The sequence below is a fragment of the Antrostomus carolinensis genome, unplaced genomic scaffold, assembly GCF_000700745.2.
Source record: "Antrostomus carolinensis isolate BGI_N321 unplaced genomic scaffold, ASM70074v2 scaffold17144, whole genome shotgun sequence".
Classification (NCBI taxonomy): Eukaryota; Metazoa; Chordata; class Aves; order Caprimulgiformes; family Caprimulgidae; genus Antrostomus; species Antrostomus carolinensis.
Genome location: NW_010313042.1, coordinates 1 through 16,942, shown reverse-complemented (window position 1 = coordinate 16,942; position 16,942 = coordinate 1). Strand labels below are relative to the sequence as shown.

Sequence of the window (16,942 nt, the reverse complement as noted above, 5' to 3'; positions counted from 1 at the left end):
AACTTTAAAACTGTCTTCTGAAACACCTCATGATGCTCCCCTATAATCAGAGCACAGACTGACAGGAACATGGTAAAAAGCAGAGATTAATTTGTTGGAACAAGGATCAGCATTCTTCTAATGGCTCTTGTGGCCAGCTCAACTCTCATTATCTTGCTTACAAGCTCAAATCTCCTTATCTTGTTTACAGCTTTTTATTGAGTTCTTGGATGATAATTTGAGGTGAAAAACTTACTTCTGTTCCTCCATCTTTGAAGGTGTCACTGTATGTACTGTCTGGAGTACTGCGCTGGTCATCTTTGAGATAATTTGTGTGGGGAGCAATGTTGGACACTTCATATGGTTCAAAGATAACCCCTCGTTGCTCCTCATTTTCTCCTCTTGCATAGTGTGCTTGTGGGGTCATAAAAACAGGAGTGAACTCCTCTACTTTAACCACAGTCACTCCAGTCCCTGTGATGGGCGTTGAGCTCCCAGACACGTTTGCGTTGTATTCCCTTTTGGACGACTCCAGAGGATCCTGGTTCAAGGAAAGGTTAACTGGCACCGTCTTCAGGACTTGCACACGGTTCTCTCCCCCACTTAAATTACTCTGAGCTTCCGTGGTATTAAGACAATTTCTGTGAGACAAAACCAAGAAATGTTATGCACTGTCCTGATAGAGTATAACTCCTCCTTAAATAGCTTAATGTTCTTAGATGGCATGGAAGGAGATCTTTCAACTCTGGTAAGCCACTGCCATAAGAAGTAGTACATTAACAAATACGAGGCAAAAGACACCATGAGGCAAGCAGAGAGGTCCAGAGCTCTATAACAGCTAGGGAAAGATAATACATTTAATTTGACCTATAATCAGCATGACTTCTTACAATAGATTCTGGGTATCCAGGTTGCTTTTGCCTTGGCTTATAATTTCAATGCAAAATCAACCCACCAATGCAACAGCCTTTAGGCACAAAATAAGCATAAAGAGTAAGGCAAGGTATGGATTACTCACAGTAGATAATTTGCATGTGAAATAGGCAGAATAACGACATCAAGATCTATATGCTGACGCATGCTGGTTTGGGCCTGTGTTGACAGGCCACTGCTGTTCGTGTAACTCTGGTACCAATGCTCTTTGAAAATGCAAGCCCAGGAATCTCATTGTACCAGAGTAGATCAGTAACTATCGTGGCTGCAAGGTAACCTCCAGCAGCATTCCCACGTCTACCCACGGTTGCTGTTGAAAGCAATCTGATTGCTGATAGTAGTTGCACTGACATAAAACTGTTAACTCATAAAACTTTTAGTAGGTGTAACACACTGCTTTGTTTTCAACTCAGGAGATACGTTCTGACATTACAGCTCCTCTCTCTTGGCTTTCCACCAAAGGCTCGTTTTGTCAATCACATTCAACTTAGGAATTTCTCTGGTCTTTGCAGAAGAAAAACTGTCCCTCAAAAAAAGTTTCATATTCTGCTTTGAAACAGTGATTTTATACCACTACCTGTTTAAATTTTCCCCTTACACAGCTAGCTGAAACCATCTAAGCCTGTTCTGAATTAGCTACATTGAAATAAACCTTGTGTAGCTTCTCTCCACTATAATTTTACATGAAGATACCCTCCTATATGTAAAAACTTAGTTATTTTACATAAATATATATTCTCTCTTGTCCACAAGTCTTAATAAAGACAGGAGTCAGCTTCCTCTGACTCTTCAAGTCACTCCTAGCTTATAGAGGAAGGTTGAAATCCGAGAGGAGTGAGAAAAACATTTTGAGCTAATTATTTTAAGAGGCCTACTTTATTTACTTGTGGGCAGACCCTAAGTTATGTTAAATAAAACTGTATAAATCAGGTTACTGAGGCCAAACTACTCAGTTTTGCTCTAGAAGAAGAAAACTGAAAGATAAGTAGTCAATAGCCAACTGTCAATATAATCTGATTTTACCAGTCTCAGCAGCAGCAAAACAAAAAAGAGAATCACGAATCATGAAACTTTCTCCTACTTTGCAAATTGCATGTTAAATAATACTTTTCAATTTTTCTAATAAATTAAAAGTAAAAAGGACTAAAGTTTGCTTCCCAAAACAGTCTTCATTCTTTTACCTTTTCGAAGAAAACCATAAACCCTCAGGCTATCATAGTTCTTTCAGTTCAACACTGTTAGTAGCTGGGTGTATGATTTTGAATAATACTGTACCTTTTATCTTGGTCTTCTTGATTATCGCTCACTTTGTTAAGAGACAACAGCCTTTTATCTCTGGGAACCTGAGAACAACACCAGGCACGGGGTCAGGTAAATGCAACTGTCAGGTATTTGCAGCTTCAGACTGCTCTACTGCAACAACCAGAAAAATGTAACTGTTGTCTAGTTCACAGATACCAGGAGCTGCTTTTCTTTGGGAGACTGATTGGGAACATAAAGATATTTTCCAAGGGAAAAAATGTAGGGGATGTTTGGGTTTTTTTTCCTACTTCTTGGGCATACCAGCCCGGAGCAAAGCACTCTTCTGTATGTCCTTATCTTTGGAATATCAAGCTAGGTTAAGCTACCTCAAAATCAAAGCTTATATTCCCAAACACATACACACACACCTTTCACTAAATAACAAAAGATGAGAAGGAAGACATGATGCTTTGATGAGCTCTGCATGGAGACCCTTTTAACTCAGAGGAAAAGGGTTTCCAATTAAACCACAAGTGCCAGCTATGTCCTTCTGTTATAGAGCAGTCTGGTTGCAGGACTCATACCTAGGGGAAGTTTGCGGATCCTTCCCTTTCCTGGTATGGGGACAGGTCAGGGCATGCCGGAATGTCACCAGGAACACTGACTTCTGCTTTGCTGAGTGCGTCAACAGCCACGAGAAGTAAAAATCTGGTCCCTTGACAAACTCAGAATTAACACCAAGTGACTTAAAAGATTTGTCTACCCACATACCAGTTCCCTGACACCAGCACAGATATAAAATCACCAAGGGCAAAGTTGCTGCCATGACCATATTTTTCTTTTCTTGCTGAACCCACAATTTGGGAGCTAAAACTTCTAATCTATCTTTTACAAAAGAAGGTATATCCAGTCCTTCACAGCAGTTAACTCAGGATTAAAGAGCAATAATAGACTTAAGAATACGGTAAAGCCCTGCCTTTTATCTTTAAATACTTTAAAGAAATATCAGGAAAATATCTGAATTTAGGGGGGAAAAAATACTAAAGTGCACAATAGCAGCTAAGGTTAACATCAGCTCTATCTGTAAGACAGCAGCAGAGTCAGAGTGTGCTAGCCAGCACCTTTCATTCTCTTAGAGACGTCCTCTGTCCCTATTAAGTGTCCTACTAGTTAAAAAAACTTCTTTCATATATTTTAGAAGTGGGATCCAAGACACAGTTTGCACATGTTGATTCCCCTGTTAAGATAATACATTTATCCCTGAAGGAGGTCTTTGTTTAGGTATATATCACTACAAGAAAAAGGAAAAAAGGGGAAAAAAAACAACAAACAGTTAAGCTCAAATAATTCCTACTGACTGGAAAAAGTACTTCAAAAAAATCACCCAGCATGTCAGAACAAATGAGCCAGATGATAAACAAGGGCAATTCAAGAGAGTCTGCTGCACTGGAAGTCATCCTCTACACTTCCACATTATAGCACAGAGGTTTAAGCTAGGTTTTAAGTTCCTGTTTGAGAGCATTAACTAGAGTTATCCTTTTCTCCCAGTTTAAGACAGAAATAGTTATGACTGAATGCTAGAAATGGCTTTGAGATTAACACAGTTTACTCCATCTGAACCCCAAGTCTTTTACAGCTGCCTGGAACAAGGAGCAGTCATCTCTTAGAATATAGTTTTGAAAAGGAAAAGGCCTTTTCTCTGGTTTTATTTTTAAAATCCAGCAGATTAATGAACCACTACATACAAAAGGATCACTAAAACAGAAGTCAACACTCATGCACATCCTGAATTTTACGAATCCACATTAACGTCACCGACTGTGGTAACTTTAAGTAGAGAAAAGGACTTTCCTTCTTTCTCATTGGGAAAAGCTTTTATCTACTGACAACAGCACACAAAAGCAAGGAACATCTCTTGAAATATAATCACTAAATAAATTAAAACAATATTTAACCATAAGGTTGGCATATGGCATCTTGCCTACAACCCCGTCTCCTTAACACTCATTATAAGATCATAGCAGAGACTAAAAAGAGCAGCTCTTTTTCTAAAAGCGTTTATACTAATCAATACTAAAAGCAAAGGGTTTAAATTTTAAATTTTCATTCCTGTTACTTCGCCATGAATTACAAAGGGAGCTGGCACTGTTCTGCTGACTTTCATGGAAGATCATCTGTTCAATGCAGGCACAGGTACTGAAGTAGCTTAAGCAAAATTAACAATTTGCAGACTACAAAGGGGTCAGCCTGGGTGTCAGAGTGAAATTTCTTGGATTACACAGAGATGCACCCTGTAGGACTCTCCTCTGATTTCAGCAGAAATTTCAAACACAGCTCTACTTAAACACTATGAAATATAAGAAAAAGAAAGGTGGTATCAAAATGGTAGGTAAAGCCCTGGGTTTAGAACCTGACATAAACTGGAACTGTGTGTCAATGCTTCCCCTGTAAACTGACTTAGATCTCTGTCTCTGTGTCCAGCTCCATTTCTGTCCTCCACCTTTCTATTTAGACTGCAAAATTTCAGTGCAAGGGCTGGACTTCACTGTATGTTTGTATACAGCCTACTGTAATCATTATACAAATAAAAATAACATGGGAAACTGTCAGATGAGAGATACTCCAGTTAAAGAGCAAACTAAAGCATGCGTGGAATGAACCAGAAAAGCAGACAAACTTAGAGATGGACAAGGCCTCCCCTTTCCCACTTTCTAAAGAACACGGCAAGTATCAGAGCACAATGAAAAGGGGGCTAATTCCTCCAATGTTCTTGCAAGGGAACAGGAAGAACACTACGCTCAAAAGGAAATTACGGTTGCAAATTTAACATGGGAATTCTGATTTTGTTTTTTCTCTCCAGAATTAAACACATCAAAACAGCCTCAGACAGGCTTCCTAAAATGGAAAGGGTGCTTGATGCAAACATCAGAGAGAAAACAAGGTGCAGTGACTTCTGTCTCTGAAAACTGTCTCTTTAGATGCCTCTTTGAGTGGTCCCCCGCTAACGCAGCGGGGAGGAATAACAATGGAGTTACCTACTTTATAATAGTCATACAATAGGCCAAGAGCAGCAGCACTGTCCTCATCACCATTTATGCTCATCATAGCCTTGGTAGCTGCTGTTAGGGGATTCTCCAAATACGACTTCCAGGCTTCATCTTCGCTGGTGTAGGCTCGTCTGGTGTTGAATGAAGTGTCATTAGGCACTAAGGCCACAAGTCGCTTGTTACTGTATAGACAGGAAGAATAAAATGGTGATCCAGAAGGGATTACTTTATTCACAAGGCATGTTAAAGAACATCACACAGCTCAATCAAGCAAGCATCTCTGTATTAAACGTGGTGACAGAAATATTTACCAGTGTTAGGTATCTTCAGTACTTAAAAAAAATTAAATGTGTGCAGGTCTTGTGATAATGATTCAGATGTATTTTTACTAATATACAGATAGAGCTACCAAAATATTTTAAAACTATTTGGGGAAAAAAGGAAATAACAATATAAGAACATTTTGTCCCAGTGTCTTTGCTGGATGTACATTTGTTTAGGGAAAAATACATTTAACTGAAATCTGTTATAATAAGAAGACATGAATGAAAAAAAAAAAGTGTCTAATACTAATCTAGTAGGTGTTCACCTAAACCAAGTTCAGTATTTAATAACTGAGTACAACTTACAATTGAGCTATCCTCTGCTTTTGGAATGCAATTTGTCCATAATTTCAGAGAGGGTTTTCTGTGACAGGACATGAGCAATGGGTCCAGTGGATGGAGCAGAAGTCAACATATTTGGTCTCAATTCACCCTTTATCACTCACCACATCTAGTTACAGACCCTTGGCAAATACACACAAGACCATTAGTAAGTGGGATTTGCAGCAGAGCAGTTCCCTCCAGCCTGAAAGTGGTACAAACTGACCAGTGCCTGTGTATATCATGGTAGAAGCTGCTGCACCACGGCTATGGCTGAAATTTCCAGTAAAATGGAAACAGAAATCAAGACAACAGTACCTACTTTTGTAAAATTTCTAATAAACTTGTGGATAAAAGAGCTATGCAGAAAAAAAAAAAAAAAAAGAGGTTGCATTCCTATTACACAATAGTAGTCAAAGAGATTAGGCAGGGAAATAGCGGAGCCAGGGGTGTTCTGCTCAGTGCGTGTTGCAAGAGCACTGTCAAGAACTGTGGCACAAGTTACAAGGATCACGATGAAACTTTTAACATATTACACCTTACAAATTTGAAAGCAGCAAAAATGGCAGAATAAATAAATAAATACACTGACTAAACTGGCAAAACTAGCAGTTCTTCCTAGTGAGCTTCACAAAACATTTCTTGTTATCTTCTAATAAAACCTGTTCATTATTCAGTCTCCTCTTTTCGCTCTCTCGTACCTGCAGCAGTGCCAGCTCCACAGACCTGACCCAACCAACTGCCGCTGTTGCACAGAGTAGCATTCAAACACTGTGCAACTGAGCCTTTTATTTGGTTTCAGAAACCGGATTTGATAAAAGCACAACTGAACCCATGCGATAAACTCTCTCGCCAGAAGCGTGTCTTGCCTGGCCCCCACGCCGCGGTGACCGGCAGCCTGGGGCTCCGCTGCTGCCAGAGCGCAACCTGCGCAGTGCAGAGCAGTGCAGTGCTGTGCAGTGCTGTGCGTGCTCCTGTGTTTAAGGAAGAGGGTGCAGATTATCATCTCTATGCTACAGAGCACTGTTTACAAGTTTCTTTATTTAATGAAAAACAAAATAATCCATTTGGTACACAGAGCACAGTTTTATGAGCTCTGTGGGGGAAGAGAGCATTTTGTAGCCTCGTATCACAAAATACAGCCAATAGTTACAGCTCAGATAATATTTTCCTTTCACCTAAAATATATGGATTCTTAGAAACTTCCTTTCTTTTCACCTTGCCTTTTGCTGTCTCTTCTAAAGTTTGGTTTTTGTCCTTTTTTCCATGTACACATTTGTGTTCTTACAGGTTTGCTTCAGCGAGCAATGCTGAAGCACAAATTAGGAGCCCAAGGAAAGAGAGAACTGCTAGGTCTGCTTGCCTTTTCAATACCTTATTGTTAGCGGCTCAAATCAGATTTGCAACAGCCCCGCTGTTTGTGCCAGAGGTAGCTGGGGGCCTGTTCCCACCCTGGAGTAGCCAATTCTCCCTGGCTCAGAGGCAATTATTCCAGGCAAGGATTCTCCTTTCCTTAACAAAGCTCCCCTTCAGCTAAACTCGAGCTGTTCCACGGCATGGGTGGCTGCCCATTGCAATGCACAACACAGCGCTCGCTCCCCTTCCGGCAGCAATCTTCCCTTGCAATCAATAACCGCCTTCTGCTGCTCAGAGCGCGCACAGCCCTGCCACACTCAGAACTGATTTACGAGCACTACATCACGGCAGACCCTGAGATGCCCTTTAAAAACACACCTTTTAAGAGCTGGGCCATGCTTGTCTGCAGATATCCTGGAAGGGAGGAGTCAATCTCTGCTGCTCTAACTTAGTCAAGACAATCAATCTGAAAGCAATGAAGAGAGTGCTGTCCCTCAGAGATACTGTACACTACTGTGTTGGAGAGAAGCTAAAGTAAAGGGGATCAATGCTCTACAAATAGCCACCCAGTAAGTAAACAGTTGGGATGGCTCGAAAGGCACAGGTGCATAGAACCACAGCCTCCCCAGCATCTCCCTATAGCACATTTTCTCCAAAACCCATGTTTTCACATTTAAAAACAAAATATCCATCTTGTCTGGCTTGAGAGACAGTCTGCAGCACAATCAACCGGCACACTCATTGTGTTTACTCTGCAAACAGACTGAAACAAAAGCACTAAGAAAAATAAAAAACTTCCTCATCACCCCATCCCTGTAATCAGCTCTGTGGGAGGTTAATGGTCAGACCTAATTATCATGATTTAACATAGTCAATCATTTCAAAGATTATATCCAAAGCAGTCTGCCAAAACAACTGCACTTGCTTTAAGGAATCTTCTCTATTAATTAAGGTCATTTGGAGGGAGGGAGGGTTTGTCTTAAGAAACGAGGGTTGTGTGTGCACACACATTCCCGTTCCTTTTCCATGTTTAACCTCCTGGATAATTTCAGCAAATAAGGGGTAGCAAAGTCCCCTGTAACCAGAGGAGATAAATACTTTATATTTTAATATATGCCAAGAAAACCCAACCTCTTGAGCGAGGATCTGCACAGGTAAGCTCCCCTGGTCCTGTCAGGCACCCTTCCACAGCGGGGCACCCCTACCTGTTCCAGCTGTGTAACTGAGGACAGCAGGCAGCTGCCTGGAGAAGAGTGACTTTGGTGGCACCTGGACCATGGGGAAGACAGAGTGACACCTAGGAGAGACATAAGAGTATTCCCACTGGAGAGAGCTGTTCTGAATGCCCCACCTGTAAGAAAAGCCTCAGCCGGAGCCTGCAATTAGCAACACATCTACAAATCTTATCAAAAGGTGCAAATCCATCAGTGACCATTCATGGAGAATCACTCACTCAAGGAAGGAAGATAAGTCAAGACTGCAAGTGGAAGACTCCCATTCAACCTGGCCAGCAATATCAGCAAATACCCGCTGTAGCCCCAGACACATCTTGTAAAACAGCCTGCCAAGGAGTGGAGAACAGGAACAAGCTCAACCCTGACTGTGCCCATTCCTCACTTGGGCTAGCCCACCATTCTCTACATGGTAGTCACTATGTGTGCTACCCAGAACACAGCTAGGAGGGACATGCCTGCACAAGCTGAAAACACACCATTATTTTACCATGGAGATACAGCTTAAGAATTGAGGATGCTTTGTGCCTGAAAAGTACAGGTTTCCTTTCAGGCTACCTAGCTGCTAATGAATGCAAAATGTTTCAGTTGTTTTATGTTAAACAGTAGTAGGAGGTCATGTATCTTAATTTATAGGTGTGTGAAGATAAAAGGTTTCATTTTCTGAGGAATGGTCTAACTTAGGAGCTAGATGCCCTGACACTTGAGTGTTTATGTCAAGACTAATGACCTTTATTTTGCAAAATCTCTTTTTTTCCCTCAGCTGTATAGCAGAGATTTTCTTGTTTGTAGCATCTTACACAATTGTGTGCTTTCTTTTTAAGAAAAGATATACATAAGTTTTCCAGATTTATACCAGCTATGGTGATTTCTGCATCTGGTAAACTGTTATTTTGAACTTACTTAAAATTAAGATTATGGAATTTTATAAAACCCTATACAAGTGTAGCATATAAATAGAGAAGTCCAAAACTGCACTGACTTTGTTTCATTTCAGTTACCGCAATTCAACAACATAAGCTGGAGAAGTACATTGTACTTAATGTCAGTAAATGAGATGAATAGAAAGGGTTGGCCTTTCAAGTTCTTCTTCAGATAAGGGATATTGAACTTTCAACAGCCAGCACTTGGGGCTGAAGTCCTACTGAAATACTACCACAGGCAAATTCTCCTCCAGTTTGATGCAACTGGTGAATTAGCTTACACAGAATCAGAAATACCCATTAACACATTCATGAAGAATGGTGAAAGGCGGCAGCTTTGTGATTAGTGCTTTCTTCTTATTCAGAAATGAGATTTCCTGCCTGACTGTCTCTCTCAGACAACTCTGATGCCCAAGAGCTTCCTGTTGAACTTGTAAAGTTCATGCAGTCCTCAACCTCTTTTCTAAATTTGCCACTGAACCCCAAGCAGACCAATGCAGCCGTGCTGCATCGAGTACAGCTGCATCCTACTCTCCCCCACCATATGCTCAGCATTATATCCTGATCCAGTTAGTGCTGGTGCCCCCCACCTTCTGCCTTGCCTAGGAAATTCACACCTGAAACACAAGGCAGACTGTTAAAAGTGCCAAGGCATTTCCTGGGGTTTTTTATTGCCTTTTTGGACATTTTTTAAATTTCTTTTTTTGGACATCGCACACTTCTTCACCCCCCGATAATGCATTAGGGCTTCCCCCTCCCTGCAAAGGCTAGGTGCCAGGTGGGAACACCGCAAGTAATGCGTGTAAGGCAGCAGGAGGATGGGAGGAATCCCTGTTCCCAGGTTTCAGCCTTCTTGTTCTTACACCTGTGAGGCAGGAGTGCCGAGTACCTCTGTGCAGCATCTTCTGCAAACTGTCCCTTCAGGAAGGGAGATGGAAGGCCTTGGTCCATACAGCTGGTATAAAGCACACAGAAATTTCAGCACCAAATGACTGGAAAAGGCAAGACAGACTCATGTCAGCCTGGCTGCCAGCCCAGCACATCAAGGCCACAGGATATTTATCATAAGCTCCTTTTTTGTCAGATGGTAAGAAAGTGCACAGGGCAACTGTCTGCAACCGGGAAACCCTGTGAGAAATGCAAACTCTAAAACAAGATGCTAGCCAAAGGGACTACTTTCTATGGTGCATGCAGACACGCACCACACATCATGTTGCCTCCTGGGTTTCTGATCCCTTTTGTCCAGATCAGGGACGTGGCTAAAGTATGCTGTGACTCAGTGTGCTATGGGAAGAACACCTGCCTGCTTAGTCTTTCCTCCAGTGCAAAGTAAGAAATGAGGAACTTCAAGAGCACCTACACTTCATTTGCTATGACAAAATGTACAGGAGCATGCTTCAGCCACATCCAAGAGCTGGAAAAAAGCTAGAGCTCCCAATTCAGTTTTGGCATAGCTAAGGAGGGCAGAGTGTGACCATTTACAAGCGTTTCAGTAGCTCTAAAGCCCTCTGTAAATTTAGGTTACACTTACATAACTCTCAGTTCAGCTGTAAGGCTACTACAGAGCAGATTTAGAACAGATGTGTATACAATTTGTCTTACAACTAATGTAGATACATACAGATTCACGGGCACAAACTGAACGACTAGGACCATTTAAAAGGCAGCTAAGGGCAGATCCCACAGAAGCTGGATAAGTTAACAAACTTTAGATTCCAGATCTTAAGTTTTTATCTGTGCTCATTATACAAAGAAGTATAAATCAAAGCCAGCCCTAGTGCTTGAAACCATTTGTTTTAAAAGTTCTAAGGTTAGCCCTATTTACTACCCTCAATATACTGCTTTGCTTAGACATGGAATTAAAAAAGAAAAAAAAAAAAAGGGTGACTCACTGCAAGTTTTGATTTATTTAGTTAAAGAAAGAGTTCAGACTCCTCAGGATTTATTGCCAAAAGTATAATTAAAAAGTCAGCAACATTGTTGTTTCAATTAGACAATAGTGTTCCGTCAAAACTACAAAGGAGCATAAATGTTTAACGAACAGGAAAATTATGGTCCATGTGTCTTGGTATTTTGTCTTTCACAGCCGACAATCATATCGTTCCCAGAAGCACGAATAGGTCTCCAAAATGCACTTACCCCAATCCAGTGAGCATATAAATATACAAATGACTTGAGAGTGAAGGAAAATCAAAGTATTCAGACCACCAGGAAGCTAGAAGACAAGACGCTCTCTGGCCCAGCCAGCAATCCATACCAAGGGAAAAACTCCCATTAAAGCAGCTGAGTAATTCTGCCTGCTCATGAACGCAGGTTTGGGACTATTGCAGTTTTGGGACAATTATTTTTTTTTAAGCACAAGACAAATCTGAACAAGATTACACATGTTAAATGATTAAAATAAATTATTTTACTTTTTACAAAACACTCCAAGAGGAAGTAAAATAATATACTGAGAGCAGAAATAGCAAATGGTTAAACAGACTAGTTCAACAATTAGGTGCCTACTAGTTTTATTTGTTTTCACTCAGAACCAAAATAACTTGAGCATGTAATAGTGATTAAAAAGATTAAAACAAATAGGTGATTCATTAGCATTGACAAAAAATTGTTATTAAGTATGTCAAAGTGGAGGTATGAAAAAGTAATCTAACACAAGGACTAAATATACACAGTAAATGCCTACTGAGGACTAGTTCAAGTAGGCAGTTACTCACCCTGAGACAGACTTTTTATTCCTATGATTCCAGAGACTTTTTTTGTTTCACTTTTAATTAAATATTATTTCTACCAGACAATCTTTTTTTATTTAGTGTACTAAGTAGCCTGTTGTCTTTTTTTTTTTTTAACCAAGCAGGAAACAGGCTCAAAAAAGGCAGGTTTCAGTACATTTTTAAAAAACCACTGACATCTCAAAAAATGAGGATACTCTGGAGCCCACAACACTACTGCAGTAGCTAATAGAGTTGATCAGAACCAGCAGTGATTTAGTAGCTTCATACCAGGTCATGCTCTGTTTTGCCAAGAAGCGCACTTCCAGCACACACAGAACCCGGCTTTTCAGCTGACCTGAAGCAGCCAGCAGCAGCCTCTAAAATTAAAAACAGGTCATGCCAAGGCTTCCGGGACCTGCTGCAGTTCAACCTGCCCCTTGACCCTGTGGCCCTTGTTCATTCAGGGCTTCCAGAGTTAATGGAAATGGAATAGTTACTCCACTGATAGCACTGATCGCTGTCTTTTCAGAATATGAAAACTTTTACACAGTCAGAAGGAAAACATGAATTCAACAACTCAGCAATCCTGGGAGTCAACATTTCCCACAAATATTTTTTAAAAAAGGACACAAAATCAAAAATATACTTTACAGTACAACTAAAATACAGACTTGTAGAAATGACATTATCTCCTACTACTAGGAAAACTGGCAAATCTACAGATATATGTAAACTTTGAGGTTGGAGACACATTCTCAAGCTGCAGGTATGTTGTAATATTTGACTTCCCCACAGCCCACATGCACTTAATATGGTGTCCCAGTACACTAGGATGTCTGAAATAATTACTTATCTTCTTTTTCATTAGCTAGTACTGTCCCAATCACTGATTAAAAAGCTAATGAAGATTCATCCCAGGATGAATTCCTAGATCAGCATTTGAAAGTGCCATTTTGTGTGTGTGTGTATACAAAAAAGAGCAGTTTAATTGGCTGTTCCATAATAACAGGAAAAAAAGTATTTAAGGTAACCATCAATGGTCTGCACTGGATTAATATTTGTGAAAATATCTGACAACAAATGTCAACTGGTGTAATATCTTTTCCCCTTCAGACGTCCCTGCCAGAACGAGAATGATGATGTCCCTGCTGACCCTTCCACAGGGAAGAGGTTACGCGATCACTACAATCAAGTAAGCGACCTGGGAAAATCCTCTCCCTCCTGTTCTGCTTTGATCTTCAGTCTGGTCTCAGACTTCAGCATCAGGGAGACAGCAGCATTACAGGGAGACATAACCATTTGATACCCTTCCTCCTCTCAGTTAAGCTTATGGATGCAAGTTCTGTGAGGTTCTGCACACCTCTTTCCACTTTCCCTCTTTCAGTTCTTTCCACTTTCCTTGCACAGAGATGGTTTTCCAGGGAACATCCATGACAGCATGTCTGACATTTGAAAAGTGCAAGCACTAAACACCTCTAATTCCTGTTTCTCCATTCATTCCTGGATGAGTAACACTTTGGAAAATTCATCTCAATGGATGCTATCCAGACACTCAGCACTGGGAAAAAAAAAAAATAATTGAGTAGTCTATGACCTAACTGCCGCTCAACATCTGCTGATGGGAAATGTATTTGGCACTCAAAGAAAAATTTAGAACTATTCACAGAATCGCATTATAAACCATAAATGCCCTTTGTTGTTATAGTACCAGATGCTTAAGTTAAATATTATGAAGGCAGTATCTATATTTACACACTGAGGAAGAAATAGGAAACCAGGGCAAAACTGCTTTTTGAAGAGTCCAAGATCAGCTTCTGCCACAAACACTACCAAGTAGCAAGCTGAACGTGAACATGCCTCCACTGACACATGCGAGCAGGTCTGAACCCGCTCCCACCTCCAGGCTCGCTCTCCCCTCAGTTATTTACCCTCAAGCACAAGTTCAGCTGCAGACCCAGGCTGCCCCAAGTCCCCCTTAATGTGGTCAGTCTGAGCATGCCCCAGCCCAGTCTACCTGGTGTCCTGAGTAGCTCTTGCACATACTGGGGGTGCTGGGAGCCTGACCAGCCTGACTGACCGGCAGCCATGTGGCTGGCCAGCTAGCCAGAGAGCCACAGTGACCAGCATGCTTGGGCCTGCTACCAAGCCTGCTCTTCCTGCAACTGCGGTTCCAGCCTACGCAGGACTCAGCTTTACACAACACAGGGAGCACCCAGGACACAACTGTGGCCTTTAGCAGGCAGATCCCAAGTGGAGGTACAACTGCTGCTCCTCATTCACGGGAGTGCCAGCCATCTCTAAAACCCTGTTAAGTCTCACAACTACTGAGGTTCACTAATGCACTAGAGCCATTAATCTGGAGTTCCATGCTGGTAATTTTTTTCTGTGTACTACAGTAAGAACAGCTTTTCAGCCTATAAATGCAGAAGTGAACCCTGGAATCAACTTTACACCCTGCAAAAGGAATGCTCCCCCCTGCCTGCCCTATGGCCCCCGGCCTGTTCAGTCCCCAGGGTCCACTTGTGATGGCTCTGGGAATTCGGTGGTAACAGAAGCATGGATCTCCAAAATGTTCATGGAGAGGCACACACACACACACATTTCCTTCTGTAGAGGTTCTAGTTTGAGCACTTCTGTCTTTAACACCTGCTATTTGCTTGCACCCCCTCTGCACATGAGGAACCCAGACCAATAAAAAAAAAGGATGTTAAAAATAACCTCTAAGAGGAGATCAGGCTACTCAACACTCCCTTGAGCCAGTTCTCTAGCTGCACAAACAGCTCTACTGACACAGCAAGAAGGTGGAATGGAGGCAGGAACAAGTGGCCACAGCCTGCTTAAGTCGGTGCTACCTCCGAAAAATGTATGTGAAATCATGTCCTATCTCTTCTGACCAACAGGAGTTTGTGGAAGCAAGCAGGCAAGACACAGCTTAGGCACAAAGACTAAATGGAAAGACAGGGAGATATGCACGCTATCTTAAGGATACTCTCCCCTTCCAAGCTCCTCAGTTAGCATTAGAATCAAACGACTTGTTCTTTAGCATTTTCACCTGACTGTCCACCTTCCTCCCTTAAAGCTGACAGTGCAGGTAGCACTACAGCAGCCCTGTCCCTGCTCCTTTCTCCAAAGCGGGACACTGCAGGCAGCCCTGCAGAGCCACTGTGCAGCGGGGTGTGTGCCACCTCTACAGAAAACCCAGCAAATCCCACTGAAGAATGAGACAGGAACATATTTTTCCACACTTTCTATATCCCCTCAGCTGCTTAGTCCTCTACATCAACACTTTACTAGCACAAACCCCATAAAAACATGTCCAATGACACTAACAAATTAACTGACCTCAAAATAACAAGCTTCCCTCTCCAGTCTTGCCTGTGGGGAAGATAGATCTGTTTTTAAGTAAAAGAAAGGCCATGTGGAGGAGAACAACATTCTACTCTCTAGATTAGGTTTTAATTGGATAGAATTATAACCTAACCCCCTCCCCCCCAAAAAAAAAACAATTAAAAAAACTTCCATGCAAACTCACCCCCCATCCCCAGTCTAACATCTTTTTGACACCTGGTCATCTTTTCCAAAAACAATTGCATTTGTTTTCTCATGTTACACTTGTGTAGAGAGAGCACAGAGCATTTCTTTACATTTCCTTTTCAAACTCTTACCTACCACCTATGAATTTTCTACACACCTTAACCAGAAACAGATCACAGGCATACCTTCCACGGGAGAAGTGCTGTTACTTGAGGATACCTGCTCTGCAGTGCCTTTATGTTCCACACAGGAACAGCAGTAACACTGCACAGAGCAGGGGATGAAGGGCATTAATGCTTCAGTCCCACCTATGCCATCCTGTTCCTGTTGGGAAGGAAGGATAGTCCTGTAGCTTAGTAGCATCCTAGACCCAGAGGGGAACCAGTTTTGCCTTAGTTTCCACTGCACTGTTTTAAAGCTGACTGTGGTACAAAGTTGCTCCTTCCCCCCCAAATATTCTCCTCCCATTCCTGTTAACGTGATCTGCTGCAGCCTAGTTTCTGACTCCTTGCTGAAACTACCGGCAACTAGGCTCAGACAGGGAGTAACTTATGGGCCTCTTTCACCTTCGCACAGTTCTGGAACTGCCCGTTGCTTTGGGATGCCCTCAATCACTGCTTCTTGTCACCTCTCAGCTCTTTAGCAGTTGATCTCGTTCCCCTCCCAACTCAATGACTGCTCTTTCAGCCTGCTCCTCCCTGCCTCACCGGCATCCCTCAGGGCTCTGTCCTTCTTCCCTTCCTTGCACTTAAATCATTTACTGCTCTTATCTGGCCACCTAAGGCATTAGTTCCCATCCCTGCTCAGATGAACTCCCAAACTCCACTTTGTTCCCAACTCTACCACAAACCCTTTAATTTCACGTCAGTAAATACCTTTGCACTATCCCACTGTCAGCTGATGTTTGAAAAGGCCAGGACTAAAATAATTTTGTTTAATCTTTCTCCTCTGAACCGTCCTGTCTCTTCCCTATCAGGGCTGCCAACTCCGCTGTTTTCCGTTGTCGGATAATCTCTTTCTTTCACTCCTTGACAGGCAGGCTGTCACCAAGCCTCTCTCAGTCCGATGTCGCCAACGTCAGGCTCCTCCTCTCGAACTCCTTTGCCACAAAGGCCCCTGGGGAGCCCAACAGGTCTTGCATCTGGGCAGCACCAAGCGTAGCCGAGATCACGCTCACGATTGGGGCGCTCCCACCTGCACCACGGCAGCAGTAAAACAAAACCGCCCTCTCCAGCCTGGCCTCTGCGATATCCCGCCCTCCATCTTCCTTGCCCCGTTACTCTCCCCAGCCGCCTCCTGCAGAAACACTCATAACCCCAGCAGGTAAAATGGCCTTCC

The 16,942-nt window shown here is 42.2% G+C and overlaps 1 protein-coding gene across 1 annotated transcript in view; it reads right to left on the bottom strand.

Moving 5' to 3' along the window:
* GRHL2 (grainyhead like transcription factor 2) overlaps positions 1 to 16,798 on the bottom strand; it is a gene marked incomplete at both ends in the record, with an annotated part of 50,997 nt that extends 34,199 nt beyond the window's left edge. Inside the window, 4 exons of the mRNA XM_010167221.2 lie at positions 236 to 620; positions 2,188 to 2,255; positions 5,194 to 5,383; positions 16,652 to 16,798. Coding sequence (XP_010165523.2) covers positions 236 to 620; positions 2,188 to 2,255; positions 5,194 to 5,383; positions 16,652 to 16,798 — 790 coding nt within the window. The remainder of the gene's footprint in view (positions 1 to 235; positions 621 to 2,187; positions 2,256 to 5,193; positions 5,384 to 16,651) is intronic.
* Positions 16,799 to 16,942: the final 144 nt, after the last annotated feature.